This window comes from Pteronotus mesoamericanus, unplaced genomic scaffold (assembly GCF_021234165.1).
Source record: "Pteronotus mesoamericanus isolate MK-2021 breed Mesoamerican mustached bat unplaced genomic scaffold, CSHL_Meso_final scaffold_21, whole genome shotgun sequence".
Taxonomy (NCBI): Eukaryota; Metazoa; Chordata; class Mammalia; order Chiroptera; family Mormoopidae; genus Pteronotus; species Pteronotus mesoamericanus.
In genome coordinates this window covers 15,159,185-15,179,903 of record NW_026555310.1, presented here as the reverse complement: position 1 = coordinate 15,179,903, position 20,719 = coordinate 15,159,185, and the positions used below count along the sequence as shown (strand labels likewise).

General features: G+C 40.3%; 1 protein-coding gene across 1 annotated transcript; it reads left to right on the top strand.

The window, feature by feature from the left end:
- The first annotated feature begins 13,760 nt into the window (after nucleotides 1–13,760).
- Nucleotides 13,761–18,510, top strand: ETFBKMT (electron transfer flavoprotein subunit beta lysine methyltransferase). The gene is made up of 3 exons (XM_054591277.1): nucleotides 13,761–14,284; nucleotides 16,595–16,725; nucleotides 17,630–18,510. Exons 1-3 carry the CDS (start codon nucleotides 13,959–13,961, stop codon nucleotides 17,971–17,973), a joined length of 801 nt encoding a protein of 266 aa, XP_054447252.1. The 5' UTR covers nucleotides 13,761–13,958; the 3' UTR covers nucleotides 17,974–18,510.
- Nucleotides 18,511–20,719: the final 2,209 nt, after the last annotated feature.

The window sequence follows — 20,719 nt, the reverse complement described above, 5'->3', positions numbered from 1 at the left end:
ATATTGAAATGAATTGGTAAATGGCGCAAAAGTAGCTTCTTTTTCTACAGAGCAGGAGACAAGGGCTTTGGACAGGACAGAATTTGCATGTTGCTAGTCAGCATTTATTTAGGATTGCTATTAGCTAGCTACAATTTACAAATTTGTAAAACAGTTCCCAGAAAATCAGAATCACATGACCCAGAGGGTGAATGTTAAACAATGCATAGGTTTCCACTTGAAGCATGCACTTGTCAGTCATTACACTTTGAGAATTCTGAGCATGTTAAGTAAGTGCTCATGGAGAAAATAAAAACCCAAGAATAATTTCCAATCAGTTACATAAATTTTATTAGAAGCGCTCACATGTTTTTTATCCCCAGGCAATAAAAGACTGATGATGTTTGAGTGTACCACACAGCCCTAAGGGCATCAAATTTTTTTGAAAATTATAAACAAATTTTTAGGGAAGAATTATGGTAAGTCCTTTTTTAAAAAAAAAAACTTTTAAAAATGTTTTATTTATTTATTTTTAGAGAGAGGGTAAGTCAGGGAGAAAGAGAGGGAGACGAAAGAGAGAAACATTGATTGGTTGCCTTCCAGACACACCCAAAACCAGACCGAACTGAAACCTGGGCATGTGCCCTGAACAGGAATTGAACCAGCAACCTTATGCTTTGTAGGATGATGCCCAGCCAACTGAGCCACACCGACTAGGTTTTTTTCCCCCATTTTTTAATGTTTCAATTATAGTTGACAGTCAGTATTATATTAGTTTCAGGTGTACAGCATAGCGGTCATGATGGAAGAACTCAAGAGTGGGAAAATTTTAAGGTAATACTTGATAAACTTAAGTAGTTAATGCATGTGAAAAACCGTTGTTTCAGGAACTGCACGTATGGCCCAGCCTGACTCCAGGACACCACAGGCGACTGACCTTTGTGATCCAGAAGAGACCGTACGCAATCGAGGTGGTATCCGACCCATTGTGTTCTGGGGAGAGACAGTCTGTCGCCCAGGACATAGATAAAGAAAATTGCTCAGGACACAGGACACAGATAAAGAAAATCACCAGTTGGCAAATGAAAGGATGTTGGGAAATTGCTGGACTGCAGCTTTTATCTGATTAACCTCTTTTCTAGGTCTTAAATCCTTTACCTACATTTTTTCCCCCTGAGTCCCAAATCCCTTACCTACGCTTTTGCCCCCTTATGAGAAAGACTGGCTTGAAAGCAAGGGGAAGACAGTCTGTTAGGATACAAACCTGCCGTCCTCTCAGATAGCCAGCCATCTGAATAAAGCACCCATAAAGATTCAACCCCTGTCTTTGCTTTTTGGGTCTGGTGGGTGACAGGCAGCCCGAACGCCAGGTTTTCCTGTTTCAGTCAGACACTTACATAACTTATGAAGCGATCCTCCCTATAAGTCTAGAACCCACCTGACACCACACATAGTTATTACAGTGTCATTGACTATATTCCCAATGCTGTACTTTACATCCCTGATAAGTTCGAATTACTATAACTATCAATGTGATATCAGTTCAACAGCATTCCTAAAATATCAGTTATTTCCCTCTCAAGAAAAATTTCAGAATTCAAGTCACAGAGCGTACTCTCTGATATTATCAAGGGTTAATAACCTTGAATTCATTCTAATTTATTTATTTTTAGATTAAATTATTAATTTGTTCATTCAACAAATATTCATTGGTCTCTTACTATGAGCATTACTTTGTTCTAATGTGTAGGAAGCAAAGCAATACAATGGGTAAAACCCCAGCCTTCAGTAAGCATGTGGAAGTAAGTCATAGGGAAAGGCAAATCAAAAACCACGACATACCACCCCACACCCACTAGAATGGCTAAATTTGAAATGCCTGATACCAGGGTTCATGATATGGAGCTCCTACACATAGCTAGTGGGACTATTAACATTGTATAACCATTTTGAAACTGGCAGTTTCTTATGAAGTTAAAAATATACCTACCCTACAGTCTAGCAATTTCACTCCTTGCTATTTTCCCAAGAGACATGAAAACAGATGAGCTCTACAAGAATGTTCATAGCAGTTTTATAGCTTTATTTATAATGGTCCCAATGCAAAAAGTACACAAATGTCAATAAACAGAAAAATAGGTCTAATGAAGTATGTTCACACAATGGAATACTATTGAACAACAAAAAAGGAGTGCCCATATAAGCAACAACATGGCTGAATTTCAAAAACACGCTGAGCAAAAGAAGCCAGATACAGAAGAGTACACACTGTATAATTCCATTTATAAGAAACTCTAGAACAACTAAAACTAACCTATGGTGACAGAAATCAAAACAGTGGTTGCCTAGAGGAGGTGGGCAGATGCTTGAAACTGGTGGGGAGTGGGCAGGGGGGATCTTTCTGGAGCAATGGCAGTGTTCTGTATCTCTGCAAGTGTGGTTTACAACGTGTGTGTATTTATCAAAACTCTCATCAGACTGCCCTAGCTGGTGTGGCTCAGTGGATTGAGTGCTGCCCTGTGAACCAAAGGGTAACAGGTTCAAACCCCAGTCTAGGGCGCATGCATGGGTTGCTTGCCAGGTCCCCGGTGTGGGGTATGTGAGAGGCACCCGCACAATGATGTTTCTCTCCCCTCCTTCCCTTCTCAATAAATAAATAAATAAATAAAATCTTTTAAAAGAAACTCTCACCAGAAAAATCACTTAAGATTTGTGCATTTCAGTATATGTAAACAGACTTCAAAAGAAAAAAAAAGGAAATGAATTCCTATCTTTTTGGCAAGCCCCTGTCCTCATGAGATTTCAGTAAGCAAAACAAGTGACGAATGTCTATGGAGAAAAGCAAAACAGGGAGAGGAAAGGTTGCGACTTTAAATAAGGTGGTCAGACCCTGTTGAGATGGTCGCATTTGAACAGATGCTTAAAGTAAATGAGGGGTAAAAATCTGCAATGAAATACTAGAAAACCAAATTCAGCAGCATGTTAAAAGGGTTATACATTATGACCAAGTGGAATTATTCCTGGGAGGCAAAGATGATTCAACATAGGAAAATTCATCCACGTAATAACAGAATGAAGGGAAAAATACCACATGGTCATCTCGATTGATGCAGAAAATGCATTTGACAAAATTAAAGGGGATAAAGGTGTTCACTGTGCATGCATCTGAGGCAAGACCATCTGGGCTGGCTGAATAGCCAAGTGTAAAAGACTCTGAAACAGGAAACAGCCAGGCGTGTTCTCAAAATAAGATGGTGGGTCCGGAGTGTTTGAAAAGTTGTTTTCTGGGGGGAAACAGTAGGAGTAGAAGTCAGAGATGTGATAGAAAAGTGCAAGGGGTGCAATTGGAGGTTTTTCTAGTGGAGAATCGACATGACCTGCCTTTCTTTTGAAAGGCTTTTCTGTTGAGAGTAGAGCACAAAGATCAGGGGTGGAAATATAGAGGCTAGTTAGGAACCTATTACAGTGATCCAGGCCGAGTTGACGGTGGCTTGTAGAGGGAGGCAGTTTAGAGGGTGAGCAGTGGGTGACTGAATATATGGTGAAGGTAGAGTCTACATGATTTGCTAGTGATTAGTTGTGAAGTATGTGTGTGTGTGAGAGAGAGAGACAGAGACAGACACACAGAGACTGGTCATGAATGATACCAAATCTTTCTTAAATATCAGTGCTTAACTATTATCAGTGATAAGAATTTATGTCATACCTTACAAACAAGCATGCCACTGTACACCTGAAACTAATACAAAATAATATTGAATGTAAATGGTAATTAAAAATATATAAATTAAAGAAAAACAAGTATGTCAGTATGTGATTACATTAAGGGTGAGAATCTTTGCTCTTTACATGTAACTAAATCTATTTTACAGTTTCACTTTTTCTTTGAGTTTGGCTTTTTTTGAGTTTTCTTTGAGCTTGGTTTTATAATGTTTTTAAACATTATAAAATGTTTTTATATTTTATCGATTATCGAATTACAGGTGTCCTGATTTTTCCCCCTTTGCCCCGCCCCCACCCAGCCCCTGCCAGTCCTTCAAGCGATTCCCCCACCATTGTTCATGCCCATGGGTCATGCCTGTAAGTTCTTTGGCTACTCCATTTTCTATACTGCACTTTACATCCCCATGGCTACTCTAACTACCTCTTTGTACTTCTTAGTTCCCTCACCTCTTTACCTATTCCCCCACCCCGCCCCTGCAACCCGCCGGGCCCTCCCACAGGCAAGCAGCAAAACACTCCCTGTATCCATGATTCTGTCTCTGTTCTTCCTGTTAGCTTAGTTTGTTTTTTAGATTCAATTGTTGATAGACATGTATTTTTTTTTTTTTGCCATTTTATTGTTCATAGTTTTGATATTTTTCTTTTTCTTAAATAAATCCCTTTAACCTTTCATGTAATAATGATTTGGTGATGATGAACTGCTTTAGTTATTTTCTTGTCTGGGAAGTTCTTTATGTGCCCTTCAAATTCTAAATGATAGCTTTTCTGGGCAGAGAATCTTGGCCGTAGGTCCCTGCTTTTCATGACTTTGAATATTTCTTGCCAACCCTTTTTAGCCTGCCAAATTTCTCTTGAGAAATCAGCTGACAGTCTTATGGGAACTCCCCTGTAGATAACTAAGTTCTTTTCTCTTGCTGCTTTTATTATCTTTAATCTTTGGCATTTTAATTATGATATTTCTTGGAGTGGGCCTCTTTGCATTCATCTTGTTTGGGACACTCTATACTTGCTGGACTTGCATGTCTATTTCTTCACCAAATTAGGGAAGTTTTCTGTCACTTTTTATAAATAGAGTTCCAATTTCTTGCTCTTTATCTTCTCATTCTGGCACGCCTATGATGTGACTGTTGAATCTCTTGAAGTTGTCCCAGAGGCTGCTTACACTATCCTCATTTTTTTGGATTCTTTTTCTTCTTGTTGTTTTGATTGGTTGCTTTTTGCTTCCTTATGTTCCATATTATTGATTTAATTCTGGGCTCCATCGACTCTACTGTCATTTCCCTATAAACTGCTCTTTATTTCAATTAATGTATCCTTTGCTTCTGACTGGATCTTTCTTATGCTGCTGAGGTCCTCATTAAGTTCGTAGAGCATCCTTATAACTAGTGTTTTGAACGCTGAATCTGATAGATTGCTTATCTCCATTTTGTTTAGCTCTTTTTCTGGAGTTTTGATCTGTTCTTTCATTTGGGCCATGTTTCTTTGTCTCCTCATTTTGGCAGCCTCTCTGCATTTGTTTCTATGTATTAGGTAGAGCTGCTTTGACTCCATGTCATAATAATGTGGCCTAATGTAGTAGGTGTCCTGTAGGGCCCAGTGGCACAGCCTCCCCCATCACCCAAGCTGGGTACTCAAGGTGTACCATTTGTGTGGGCTGAGTATACCCTCCCCTTGTAGTTGAGCCTTGGTTGCTGTTGGCAGATCAATGAGAGGGATTTATCCAGGCCAGTCAGATGCAAGATTGGCTGTGACCACTGACCACCAATCTCTGCCCTTCATGGAGGATCAGCTGTGCAGGGGCCGGGTGGTGGTACTCTGCTGTGGCCTGTAGCTGTCCACTGGGTGCGATGACCCTGGAGTTTCCTGGGTGGTGCAGGCCAATGTCAACCCTCACCTGCCCAGGGCCACCCTGCCTGAACTATAAATCAGTCTGAGATGGCTGCTCCTTGTGCTGGGCTTGGAGATTCCCAGGTGAAACTAAGCTGTGAATCCAGGCCGGCTGCTTCTAGTGCTTGACCGGAGGTTCACTAAGGCCAGCTGTTGCTTGTTTGAGAGGATTTAGGAAGTTTTGAAGCAGGAACCAAGACAAGCGATTCATACAGAAGAGCAGCTTGGGTGGGCCTGTAAGTTAGGTGGGGTAGAGTCTCTGGCGAGCCAAACAGTGTTAGCCAGTTTGATGGGGTCTCAGATATGGCACCAGCTTGCTGGCTCTGGGGGGGTGGGAAGATTTAAAAAAGGGACAATGGCCTCTGTTTGCCTTGGTTCTGGGCACTTCAGTTTGGAGATCCCCAAACTGGTCCTTTCAAGCTGCTGCCCTGATGCTGGAGCTCAGAGGAAGTGAGCCTGGGTAATTGAGTCTGTGTTTGGTTCTTTAAGAGGAACTGCTTGGAGCTCCAGCAGTTTCTGTCTTCCACAGCCTCAATCCCCACTGCTTTTTGCAGCCAGAAGTTGTGGGGACTTATCTTCTTGGCACTGTAACCCTGGACTGGGGGACCTGGCATGGGGCTGGAACTCCTCACTCCTGAGATATCCCTCCCGAATTATTATCCACCACAAGTGGGTGAGGCACCAGCCTGTTCTGCATCTGCACCCCTCCTACTAGCCTGGAATGATGTGGCTTCTTTAATTCCGTAGTTGTCAGACTTCCATTCAGCTTGACTGCTGACCATTCTGAGTGATGGTTTTTCTATATTTTAGTTGTAATTTTGATGTGGTTGTGTGAAGAGGCAGGCCTTGTTTGTCCACACTGCCATCTTGACTGGAAGTACACTATTTTTTAAACCATTTTACAGATATACCTGTATAATACTAAGCTAAATTATCACTAGGTGGCACTACAGCTTTAGTTTGTTGAAGATTTCAATTCTCAGTGGGAACTCAATCTCTTTTATAGCAAACTGATCTTAAAGAACAAGCAACAAGCATTTTTAGGCATGACTTCAGAACCTGTGTTTAGACGTTTGCCTAGTGACTAACCAGAGGAACGTTAACTGCAAATAGTAGTTAAGAAACTAATAAAAGGAAACCTACAAAATCACACAGACATGGTGCTGCAGGTTTGTTGAAAGGGCAGTTCTGTGGAGAGAGAAAGCTAGAAGGAAGCTGAAGCTCTAGAAAACTCAAAACCTCAAGTTGATTAAACAGCCTGAGGAGAAACACATTGTGGGATTGCAGGGCAAGTCATGCTTGCTTGGGTGCAGTTTATCTGTTGTTTGCCTCTCAATGCTGATTAGAAAACTAATTAAAGTGGCAATATTTTATTAGGAATATATTTACAGTTGTAGTTAGAATTTATATTTGTAGCCATTTATAAATTATATATTATAAATAATATTCTCCAAAAGTGATAAGGGAAATTATTTTTTCTCGTCATTCCAGATAATTCCAACTGTTCTGCTAGTGCTTAGGAAAAACAGAGCCCTTGTATTTAATGTGCCTGAATTATGTAAGGTTGGCGAAATGATGCAACCATTTGCATTTAAAATGAGGCACAGTTTGCCCTGGCTGGTGTGGCTAAGTGGGTTGAGCACCAGACTGTGAACCAAAATGTTGCTCGTTCAATTCCCAGTCAGGTCACATGCCTGGATTACAGATCAAGTCCCCAGGTGGGGGTGCACGAGAGGCAACCAAACACTGATGTTTCTCTACCTCTTTTCCCCTCCCTTCCCCTCTCTGAAATAGACAGATAGATAGATAGATACATACATACATACATACATAAAATATCAAAAAAATAAAATGAGACATAATTTGAATAAAAGATGGATGGAGGGCAAATGAGCCCATGGAAAAATGTTCAAAAGTTGTCAGTCATTGGGGAAATGCAAATTAAAACCAGATGAGATATCTGAGATATAGTTTCATGCTTATTAAGAAGGTTATAATAAAAAAGACAGACAACAATAAGTGTTGGTGAGGATGTGGAGGAACTGGAATTCTGTTACACTGATGGAGGAATATAAAGTGACAGTCATTTTGCAAAAAGTTTGTAGTTAATCATATGACCATATAGGGTTGCCACTCCACTCCTAAGTATTTATCCAATGGAAACAAAAGCAGAGGTCTCTACAAAGACTTGTACAGAGACTTGTACAGATATGTCTATACCAGCTTTATTTGTAACAGCTTTATATGTAACAATAACAACAACAAAACCCCCCAGAAAAACCCAAACACCCATCAATAGGTAAATGGATAAATAATTTTATATATATGTATACTGGAACACTACTTAGCAATAAAAAAGAGTGAGCTATTGATGCACAAAACTACATGGATGAATCTCGAAACAATCATGTTGAGTAAAATAGAAGACAAAAAGAGTACATACTGTATGATTGCATTTCTGTAACAATCTATAAAATGCAAACTAATCTACAGTGACAAAAAAGCAGATCAGTGGCTGCTTGTACATGGGGGAACATCGGAAGGACAGAAGGGAGAGATAACACGGGATCCTAAATATGTTCACTACCTCCATACTGGTGATGGTCTCATGAGTCTACACATATATCAAAACATTAAATTATACACTTTAAGTTTGTGAAGTTTATTGTATGTCAATTATTACTCCATCGAGCTGTTAAAATTTTAAAATGAGACAATGATATGTGGTATTTGTTAATTTGCTCATTTATTTGCTTTTTCTTTCATTTAATAGAATTTGAGTGTGCAACTATGTCAGAAGATACAGGAGAAATTAGATGTCCCGTCTCTAAGTCCAGGCCAGGAACCAGGCAATGACAGGTCTGCACCATGTCCTTGTTGACTATACCCATGGGAAGCTAAGACACGTCAAGACCAGTGTGTGTGCTGGAAAAGGCTTTTCAGAGGACCATCAACCCGAGTCATGTTCTGAAGGCTAAGGAGGTGGTTAGAGACAGTGAGGGTGTGTGTGGTGGTGGCCGCCGCTGTCTGCTTTAAGCAAGGCTTAGGGTGGGAGAGCGGGTCCTGTGTAAGGCAAACAAATTGCAGAGGAGAAGAGGAGGGTTTTGAAACAAAGCAGGAAGATGAGTAGGCACTGATCAGTACGAGCCTGGGAAACTGTGATCAGGAATTTGGCTTTGGTATTGAAGGTCTGGGGAGCCAGAGAGGATTTTAAGCAAAAGGGAGAACATGATCAGATAGCATGGCGATTAAGGGCACAGGGAGGTTAAGTTGAGAAATAAAAACTGAAATATTGCCCTTAGGTAGCCTATTGTTATGGTTAAGCAAGCATATTCAGTCAGTCTCCAATTCTTGCTGATAGCTTCTCCTGGATCATTTTCAGAGGTGTCCAATTCTTTCCATCCCTGCTGCAATTGCCTTAGTTCCAGTCCTCGTTATTGCTTGGATTATCATGACTTCCTCAAACTTGTGGTCTCCCTGTCTTCAGTGCTGCCTCTCTCTAAAGTGCTTGCCACCTGCAGCTTAAAATATTTTTCTAAAACTCAGATCTGATCCTCTTAGCTCAAAACCTGATCTCCAGCCTCCAGTATTGCTCCTTAACCAACACTATCTCCGTATTTCCAATAACAATAATCCAGGTAATAGTGCACTTATGAAGCATTTACTATATGCCATTAACTTGTGCTAAGCACTTTACTTTTGTCTTATCAAATTCTCCAATAGATTATTATTATTATCATCAACATTTTACGGACAAGAAAACTACTTATTGTAGGGGAAGAAAAAGTTCTTTCTACCCTCATGTGCTCGGTGTCTGGGATATGTGAATTACACTGACAAAAGACAGATCAATGAAGGAAAAAAACAAAATTCACACATACAACACATATACATGCAGGAAAATTTAGTGATGAGTAACTCAAAGGGGTGGTTAGAATCTGGGGCTTATACACCTAACTTAGTAGGTAATGGGGAAGGGGAGAAAGGGCACTTATGGGGATGACATTTTGGGAAGATAAATGGAGAAAAAGATAAATTCTCTTTTAGGTGGCAGACAGTCTTCTGAAGATGTCTGTTTGGGTGTGGTGTCTACCCTTCAAGTCAAGAAGATAAGACTTGCTCCTGGAAAGGGGGATTATGACAACTGGGTTCTTTTGGGAGACCCTGCTTTAGGCAGATGAGGGATTTCAGGAACTCGGCTTCCTTCAGTTCAAAATAATTCTTATGCCCAAGTAGGAAGGTTTAATAATGTACCTGAGGTCTTAGAGCTAATAAACATTTTAAAGAAAACTTTTAAAGACAAATTTGAGTATGGAATAAAAATCTTTTTACTTGCACTTGCAAGAGAGATCTGTTTTTAAAGAACTGGCTCTCTGAACAAAAATATGGGCTGATATTTAAAGGCAAAAATCATGTGAGTGGGGTGGGGGGAACATACTTTCCTTTCCCCTCAAGGTTCTTCTGGTTGGTCTAATAACCAAATGGACATGAGACAGGTTAGCAAGAGAGAATAACCAAATCTAATACATACAAAAGAATGGGAATTTTGCATATATAACAGAGTCAGAAACCCAACATGCATGGGAGGTTCAGAGATAGAAAGGAAACATGGCCATGTAAGACATCCCGAGCTAGGGATGAGGTGAGGGACCTTGGGGGCTTCAAAAGGTCACGCAGGATAAGAACAGCAGAACTTTAGTAAATAAGTTTGCCTGTCCTACAGATAGGTCAAAAGAAGTTATCTCTGATAATCTCTTATGGACAAGCCCTCTAATTCAAATTCTTCTAAGTAGTTAAGAGGTTTCTCTTGAGCCTGTGGCTGGCATTGCCTTTAGCTCAGAACAATCTGCACAGCACAGAGGCACACCTTGGGGAGATTCACTCTGGGCTTCTGCAACCACAGGGTCAGGGAGAGGTCAAATTGTTATCAGATAAGTCTGCTTGATTGCGTTTAGGTCATATTTAATAAAAGCAATTAAAAATTTCTTTCAATTAAAAAACAGCAACATGTTTAACACCAAACAACAAACAGAAAACGGAGGTGTCTGTTTTTCTGGCCTATCTGGGACTGTAGGAATGTAAGGCCTTTTCTGAACTATAAGAAAATAAATTTCAGAGAAGACCATTTGAGCCTCAATATAAAGAAAGGGTTAGAAGAAGGCAGGATTAGAGAGAGAGCCTAGTTAGAGGAACTCTGGCAAGCTTTCATGAGGCAGAAATAAGGCAATGGGCCGTGGAGGGGTTGGAAAGGAGTGGCTCAAAGCTACCCTCTGAATTAGAAAGGAGGGGAAAGGACATCCAGCGGTCTCTTTAGCCTCGTTCCAAGCTGTGGATAAGGTGTCTTTACATTATTAAATTCATTTTTAGTGACGATCATCAAAATTTTTTACTGGAAACCCTGTTTTGTAGAAATGTCAGACCTGCCTCCTCTTTCTGGTTTCTTGGGCAATGATTTCCCAGTCATTCTTGCTATTGTTCTTGCCATTTGCTGGGATAGAACACAACCTGGTTAAAAACAATTTTTAGACAAATTGATCTTGAACATGTTTTACAGTTTATTGTTTTCAAGAGAATTGGTGCGTGTATGGAAGTGAAGAGTTATAGTTGAGAAGACAAAGGTTTACATCAGTAGCTAACAAAAAAAGCAGCTAGTAAATTAATGACTACAGTTTTATTCACAGGCATAAAAACACCATACTAGTAATTATAGAGGAAATGGAGAGCAGAATACTATAAAATGCCAGGCGTGTATCCTATCAGAAATAAATATGCCATATTCATCTAAGAAGCCAATGATGAGGATGCATTTTGCACTCCTCATAGGAATAACAGTTTCATTCCCGTTTACCGGGTTTCAGTTTACAGAGAAAGCAGAAACCCTCTTTCTAAAGAAGGCAGAAGCAGAGAACCCAAGCGTCAAGCTTTAATTTTGAACAGGCGGCTGGCTGGTAAACTACCATGTTAGGAGCAAAATCATGGTTTGCCTGGTTCTTGGTTGGGGACAATTTTATTTTTTCTTTTGGCACCTGTGGAGCAGGTTTCAACCATTTTCAGGTGAGATGATGAGTTAATTTTGGAATATGTTGAGGGGCCAGAGGGATATCTGAGTCCAGTTGCAAGATGGACATCTTGGTCCAGAACTTGACTGATTTAAGTTGCAAATAGATTTAGATTTTACATTTATTAACATTAATTAAAAAAGAGAGGTGTACATTATGATTTAATTGCAGTTCAGTGTAAGCATCATAGAGTGCATACTCTATGTTGCAAACCACTCTATTCCTAGTGCTTAGAAGGGTGATTGGCACCAAGTGTCATAAATGGTTTCATAATGAGCATTTTAGAAACCTGAACTTGACCTTACGGAGCGAGGTCGGGGCGCACTCTAGTTTCGCCCCTTCTGCCCCTTTAAAAAAGTGCAGGAATGGCCGGAGAAAGCGCTGCTGGGAAGGAGGGCGGAGCCTGCCGCCGCGGGAGTCCTGCAGCCCGGCTCCGCTCTGCACCAGCCAGAGGCCCCAGGCACAGCTGTGTAAAAAAAAAAAAAAAACAACAAAAAACAAACAAACAAAAAAACCCCTCGCGAAATGATGTGCACGGGCGAATGACAGACGTGCCCTGTGCTTTAGCCTTCCAGGGCGGCGTTAGCAAAGCCAGGTAAGGCGAAAAGGAAGGCTGTACCTGTCCTTTTAAAATCGGGTCCTGTCCTCCTTGTAGGGAAGTACATGTCACAAACATTTTTTGGAAGTTACCCACTTTAACCCGCCGTATTTCCTGATCAGTTAATACCTCTACTAAGTGTCCTCCACATAAGCACATATTCATAACCGATTGGTGCTGGGTGAGAGGGGCAGAGGTCCATCTAAATGACATGACATCCCAAAACACAATCATCTAACAATTAGTTCAATGGGATGTCAGGGTCGTTAGAGACTCCGGTGTACTCCCAGGGCATAGACATGAGATAACTAACACCCACTGAGGTGGCCTGACAGGCATTGTGTCCTGCCCAGGTGTCTAAGAGAGAGAGAGGAGAAAGAGAAAGAGAGAAAGACAGGGAGAGTAACATGATATGAGAGAGAAACATTGATCCATTGCCTCACCTACCCACTGGGGCGGAACCTGCATCCAGGCATGTGCCCTGACCAGGAATTGAAACAGTGACCTTCAGGTTTGCAGAGGACGTCCAACCAACTGAACCACATATGCGTGGGCCTGCCCAGTGTTTTGATAGTTTAATTAATAGCCAAAGTTGAAAAGTGGGAGCTTATGCATGAGTATGTGGATCATTTTGAAAATTAGAAGATCTGACTAGGCTCCCTGCCTGGCAGCTTTTGCTGCTCTCTTTGGGTCCGGGTTTGGCGGCAGTCTGCACTTTGCCTGCCATCCTACAGTGAGCCTGCATCACTCATGTATCATCAGCAGTCTGGCTCATGGTAGGCATTTGAGTTGTGGGCCCCTACTCTAAACACCGAAGTGGGTATAATATTGTTTAAAATTTAGGCAGAACAGACCAGAGGTCCCAAACAACTGTGTGTATAATTTGTGTTTAAACTGCTGTTTCCCATTCCTACTTTTTCTTTCCGAGATGTTTTTCTTTTAGAACAAGTGTTTTCAACTCAGATGAATCATCACATATATTTATGGAAAGAGATTTGGGAGTTGATATTCTGTTATTACAATGAAATCCACAAAGCTTTTTTTTAAGGGAAAAATTGGAATCTTGTTTAATAGATGTTTTATGCTATCACAATCATTATTGAAATGGAGTGTAGTCAGTGTAATCTGTATACGTCTGCCTACAGAAAATTATGGTTTGTTAGCCTCCACAACTCTTGGTTAGACTTCACAAAAGCAAAAACTGCATTTGTTAATTGCTCTATCCCAGCACTAGATTCTAAGCTTCCTAAACTTTTGTTTTGTTCACAGTTGCCAAGCATTGTGCCTGCTTAAAGGTAAGTGATTAAATGTATAAAAGAACCTTAAGGGTATACCTTATTTTATATAACAAGCATTGTTTTTCTCAAAATCAAATGCTTGTATACCTGTTGTTTGAAATTATTAAAAGGATTTAGTTGTGAAAAGGCATGCTTTTAAAAGATTGGATTTTCCTAAATTGATGCACCAAAGCTTTTATCTAAAATGTACTTGTACTTGTGGATCATCTGTTACAGAGCTTACACTGTAATATTTTCTTACTATGTAATAGGATTTGGAAATGTCGTGAGCCTTGGAATTTTCAGCATTGTTTCTGTTTTTAGAAATTTAGAGATCCCACTTGAGATCAAGTTGGCAGACAGATCCTTACACTTCGCCCATCAGGAGCCGCTCTTACCAACAGCAGTGACAACCTGTGTTTTGGGAAAGGCGTGATGGCTTTGAGTTCAGGTTGGAGAGCATTTGCACTGTTTCCAGGGACCCGCTGTCGTGTCTTTCTGAAGGCCACGAGAAGCAGTGGTTTTTCCTTGTTTCCCCGGGGCCACTGCCCCTGGAGAGGCACTGGAAGCTCTTTGGACCCTGAGATGAAAGCGTTCCTGGAGGAGAACACAGAAGTCACCAGCAGTGGCAGTCTCACCCCCGAAATCCAGTTGCGGCTTTTGACCCCCAGATGCAAGTTCTGGTGGGAAAGAGCTGATCTGTGGCCCCACAGTGATCCTTACTGGGCGATCTACTGGCCAGGAGGCCAGGCCCTGTCTAGGTACTACCCTAACTGAAATGGGAACCTTTAAGGATAGTCCTTTTCTCTTTTCAGCCCCTTCCAACTCTGCATTCTCCCTGCCCCTCAACAAAGAAACAGAGAAAAAACAATAATCCTCTTGTTTTCTTAATTTAGAGCAGTTACGCATTTTTCTTTCTTTTTTTCTTTTTTGGTTTGCTTTGTTACAGAAGTTTACCTTCTATTCCAAGCTTATCAAACTATTTCCCTCAATACAGATCTTTCTTCAAGAGAAATCCTAGGGTCAGCTGTCAAGGCTGGAGATAGTTATAAGGTGACAAGACTGTGAAACAAAAAGAATAAGGACTTCTCTTTCACAGGAATTAATGCTGTATATAATATAAAAATTTAAAAATACTGATTTGATTTGAGAGAAAAGTGGAGGAGAGGGGAAGAGAGAGAGAGATAAATATTGATTGGTTGCCTCCCATATGCACTCCGACCGGGGATCGAACCTGCAACCTTTTGGTGTACAGAACAATGGCTCCAACCAGCTGAGCCACACCGACTGGGGCTGTACAATTTTACGTGCCAAATAAATGCAAACATAGAACTTTTTGGAGAATACTGGGAAGCTTTTCAGGTGGTATCAAACAATATCAATTTTCTGACTGTTGTGTTGCCAAATTTTCAAGCTTTACTGCTCACATCATATTTAAAAAGTACTGACATTGTAAATGACTGTTTTCTATTAAAGTTATTGTTTACCAACTCCAAATATACAATCAAATTTCTTAAGAGACTGTCTGAATCAGGGAATACAAACTGGTGACCCACAGATGTATGTTGTTTGGCTTTTACTTATTGTGAAAAAAAAGAGTTGCTGCCTAGGCATTTTACAGTGTGATAACCCTGCTTAAACTCTGAGTCTGGGCATTTTTATAAGGACAGGAGTTTAGGATGCTTGTTAAAAGTTTCTGCTTTGCCTTTCCCAGGGCACCTTTAAAAATAACCACTTAGAGTTAAGCCCTCAAAAAGTTAGTGACCTCTGCCCCAAGTCACCAGAGACAGAGGACTGCCCTTCCCCCAGCTCATTGTGCCCCTTTGCTTCTGGCATCTGGAAGTAGTCAATCTTGTGATTCTATTTCCTTTGTGGGTGTTTTGAAACTGAGCCTTCCATCAGAATGCCCCACGGTTTTCACCTTCCTGAAGCGGAAGCTGCAGGCAGAGGGAGCTAGCCACCTTGCTGCCCTGGTGCGGGGGCGGGGTGGGGGGGGTTGTGCCTCCTCATTTAGCAGGCCCTAATCTGCATATTCTTACTTTCCATACACCAGCTCCGGTGTCTCACCACGCTCGAAAACTTTAAAAAAAATCAGTTGCTAACAAAAATATACATTGATTTGAGAAACAGGAATAATCTCTGATAACATGGGGTTTCTGGGTGGCAACAATTAGCTGAAGATGGGCAGCAGCTGTCCCTTTAGGCATGGCACGGGTACCACTACTTAGCTCTGGTCCCTGCTATTTATTATTCCACTACTAAGATCAAGTGTCAGGTGAAATTCATTATTTCATTGTTTCCCCACTCGTCTTCACTTGTTTGGTAACTACTTAGCCACGCTCTAAATTCTTTGATTGAACTGGACTTTGATGGTACCTTCCTAGAGAGGTCATTATAAGACAATTCAAGCAGTAGATAAGGTTACTCCGATGAACAATCAAAAGGAGATGGTGGGCCCTGGCTTGGCAGGAGCATCATCCTGTACCAGAAAGGTTGTGGGTTCCATCTCCGGTCAGGGCACATACCTAGGTTGTGGGTGGGTTTGATCCCAGGTTGGGGTCCAAATGGGAAGCAGCTGATCAATGCTTCTCTATCACATCAATGTTTCTTCCTCTCTCTCTAAAATCAATAAGAATATATCCTTGGGTAAGGATTAAAAGAAAAAAAAAGGGAGATCGTGGATTTTGGATCTAGTGTACTGAGTCTGGACTATAGCAGTGTTGTGTCAGCCTGTATTCTTAGTTCTTGGTACTTTCTGGATCACAGTAAGTGCTCAATACTTTTAAATAGTAGCTTGAAGAGCCTGATTAGTCCATGCTGTGGAACTGCTCTGCACAGCTGCTGAAGAGAAGTCAAACAACTAGGGCCTCTGTCTGCCACCATTGCCCAGCTCTTACGGTCAGCGTTTTGTCTCACCCTAGTCAGGCCGAACTTGCCAAGGTTGGACCAAGTTCTTCTGCTAAGTTTCCCTATTCTTTGTCCACTGAACCCAAAGAAATTATTTTTTTGGACAGTTCTTACTGAGCTTCTCCTATGTCTTAGAAAATGTTTTCCCCCTCTTTTGCATTTAGGTATCTTTTGGATAATCCTGATGTTGTCAGAGGAAAGTCTGTGTTAGATCTGGGGAGTGGATGTGGAGCTACAGCTATCGCTGCTAAGATGAGTGGGGCATCCAGGATCTTGGCCAACGACATAGACCCTAGTAAGGATTTCACATTTAAAAATATGTAGCGCTCATCCTTTTTTCCCTTCCAGGATAAATATCTACAGATACCTCAACATGATAGCTTATACCCATGTGCATTTTATGATATGATATTGTGAACTTATGGTCAGTGGAACATTATCTGTGGGAATTCTGTGAGGCGTAAATTGACAGTGCATTTTTCCCCAGGAGGATTTGTATTTGTGTGTGAGATATCTCAAAGTGATAGCAACCTGAGAATATTTCATCTTATTTCCTGGGATAGGAATTTATTGAAATATATTGGTGTTGTGGGGGTGGTTGGGGCAGGGGAAAGTGGTGGTGGGTAAATGGAAACAAAAGTATTTAAACAATGAAAAAAAAAGAAATATATAGTATATTTATTTGATCCCAAACCCAAGTGAGGGTGGGTCTGTGTCTTTGAGAGCGATTTTTTTCCATTAGAACCCAAGCTGAGACAGGTAAGTTTCAATTTTATCTGATTTCCTCCCAGTCCTCCCTTTCACTAAAGACCTGGTCCTTGAAGATCCTTATACAGGGGGCTGAGTTTAACTTACCACTTCGTTCAAGCACAAGGCTCGTTTCCCTGTCTCCTGTAACGAACCAAACCAAACCTTGCGGTTATTGAGAGCAGCAAATGTTCCTTATAACCCCAACACTTCCAGGTATATTGTATTGTTTGTTTTGTATTTGGGATATCCATTCATATATTTGAATATCTCAGTAAATGGCTTACATTGGCATAAACTTTATGTTTCCTTACCTAAAAATATCCTTCAACAAAAAAGGGAAGAAATGTTGTTACGAGATTTTCTAAATTATTGAAAATACTCAACTTAATCAATAGGGAATTAAAACAGCCTGGTATATACCAGTTCATCATGTGCTTTTTTTTTAAAAGTTGCAGGAATAGCTATCACACTAAATTGTGAATTGAACCAACTGAATCCTTTCCCTATTTTAACCAAAAACATTTTGGATTTGGAACAAGATAAATGGGACCTTATTGTGCTTGGAGATATGTTTTATGATGAAGACCTTGCAGACAGTCTTCATCGATGGCTGAAGGACTGCTGTTGGACACACAGAACTCAAGTATTGATTGGTGACCCTGGCCGACCTCAGTTCAGAGGACACAGCATTCAGCATCAGCTGCACAGAGTGGTAGAATATTCGCTTCCAGAACCTACTAGGCAGGAAAACAACGGACTGACAACAAGCACAGTGTGGGAATTTCAGCCTTGAGTTGTCAAACTGCTTCCAAGTATGGATGTAGCTATGTTTGGGTTTAACCCTAAAAGACTCTCTAGTTTGAAGAATGCAATTCCTATTACATGGCAAATGTTGTTTCCAAAATATAAAGGTTTAAAGTTTTATCTTCTTTCTTCATGTAACTAGTTCTGCAGTATGCCAAATATATAAATCTGTATCTATAATTTTTTCTAGTCTTACTGCTATAGGAATATAGTTATAGAAGGGAATACCCAATGGTAGAAACATGTAATTTGTGGAGAGAATTAGATATAGCAGTCTCTTTCTGGAGTTGAGGACAACTATATGAGGTGTTACTGAGTTAAACAAATAAAATGCAAAATATAGAAGAATATAGTATTTAGTACATAGAAGGGCCTCAATTTGACAATCATGGATAAAAATAAAGATGTTAGAATTTTCTACCTACTCTGTACTGACACCTTATGCCTCTTAGAAATTGGTAATGCCACCACTACATGTCCCAGGTTTTCAGGATTGTATATATCAATAAAACATACTGTGATATAAACGAGAAGCGATGTGAAGAAGCATGTGCATCGTATACAACTATGTAAAAAAGATGCACATATATGTGGAGGTAGGGAAAAAATGCAAAATGGAGTCACTTTAACCAAACTGCTGAATTGTTAACATTATGAAGGTTGAGGCATAAGGAAACAATTCTTTTTCTTAATTAGCCTGGGAACTTAAACTTTTGAACTTCCCAGTCCTATGTCAATGCCCAGACATTTATTTACCTTCGAATAACTCTCTAACTAACCCCTAAAGGACTCAGGATGTGCCCAGGCCCCTGGGTGCCCATCCTGCAGACTCCCTGGCATCCATCATCGAGACCTCTGACATCCGGCTGATAACCGCCCTGGACCAATCCTACGGCTAAGGATGCAGGACCAATTATTCTCAGGGGCATGATTTTTACTATGAGAACTCTTAACTTTTCTTCTTTGGAATACTTCTGGGTTTTTGTCTAGCTGTGTTTCCAGTTTGCAAACTCTAATAAATCTTTGCCATTTTTTTTTATCTAGCGAAGCCTCCAGACTCTTTTTGAGTCTGTTGAGTGTATAAAATACATATTTGCTTACAGTATACATAGAATATCCCTGGAAAGATAAATAAGAAACTGTAATCGTGGTTGTCTTCTGAGAGGATATCAGGTAGCTGGTGGACTGGGATGGGAGGAAGATCTAGTTTTTACCTTTGGGTCTTGTAATTTTGTACTAATTATATGTTCTGTATTTTCTATTTCTAATTTAAATCTGCTGTAAACATCAACACTGTATACGTGACAAGTTAAGAATAAAATGTAGCCTGTTAGTGCCATTATATAGCTATATATCTATATCTATATCTATCTCCATACTATAAACGTATCACATTAATAAAGTAATTAATAGGACAAAAATAGAGCTGAATATATAAATCCTCCTTTAAACATGTGTAAGAAATTTACCATACCATACTTTCCTTGTTTTTTTTTTTTTCCTGTATCAGAGTTAAAATAGGAAATATTTAAGAAAGTACCATTGAGACAGGCTCATGGCACAAGAAATACGCTGAATTGGGAGGCAGTTGAAGTGTAGTCTACTTCAGAGAATTTCTTGATTATAGAAGAGTAATACATTTCATTTGAAAAGTAAGACCTGTGCTGTTTACTTCACAATGCGAACCCAATAGAGCTACAGGATACAACCTCTGTAACCATATTTTTTCTATTTACTCATTATGCATTCCTGAATGCACTTTTTAAGGGAGAAAGTTCATAGATGGAGAGCAGTATTTGGGAAATGTGATATCATGATATCACATATATATATTTGGTTATTCAGATGTCCAAAGTATATACCCCAGACATATTTGGTCTTCATCCACAGTTCCTGGCTCATACCTCCCAAACCTTTGGAATTTCCTGGAAGATTAATGATGCATCTTTTATTATAAATTTGGTCCCTTATCCTCAGTTCCTGAAAACAGAGACATAAAGATGAAAGGGTGTCTTGTTATCATCACAAGCCCTTTCCACCATAACTGGGTTTATGTTAATGAATGTGACTTTTGCAAAGCACCTAAAGAAGAGTGCTGGTTGCCATGAACCAACCCAGAATACAGGGTTAAAACTTTCACTCCCACTGCTATTTTCTGGGGAGGTGAGAGCAGCTAGAGGTTGAATCAATCACCCATAACCAATGAATAAATCAATCTTACCAATAATGAGGTCTCCATAAAAATCCCCAAGGCTCTGGCTGGGTGGTTCAGTTGTTCAGAGCATTGTCCCATGAGCAAAAGGTTGTGGGTTCAATACCTGGTCAGGGCACATACCTAGAGTTGCAGGTTTGATCCCTGGGTGCTTATGGAAGGCAACTGATTGAGGTATCTCTTTTATATTGATGTTTCTCTCTCTCTCTCTCTTCCTCTTTCTCTCTAATATCAATAAATGTATCCTTAGATGAGGATTAAAAATAAAAATAAAAGTAATAAAAACCACAAGAAGGGGGTTCGGAGAGCTTCTAGAAGCCTTCCAACCTGCCCCAGCTCTGGGCTCAAGCTCCATGAGGACAGAAGGCTCCTTTGTGACCTCTCCCTGTGCATCACTTCATCAGGCTGTTGATTCTTATCCTTTAATAATCTTTGTAACAAATTGGTAATCTAATGAGTAAACAGGTTTCCCTGAGTTCTGTGAGTCCTTTTAGGAAATTAATAGAACCCAAGGTAGGGGTCC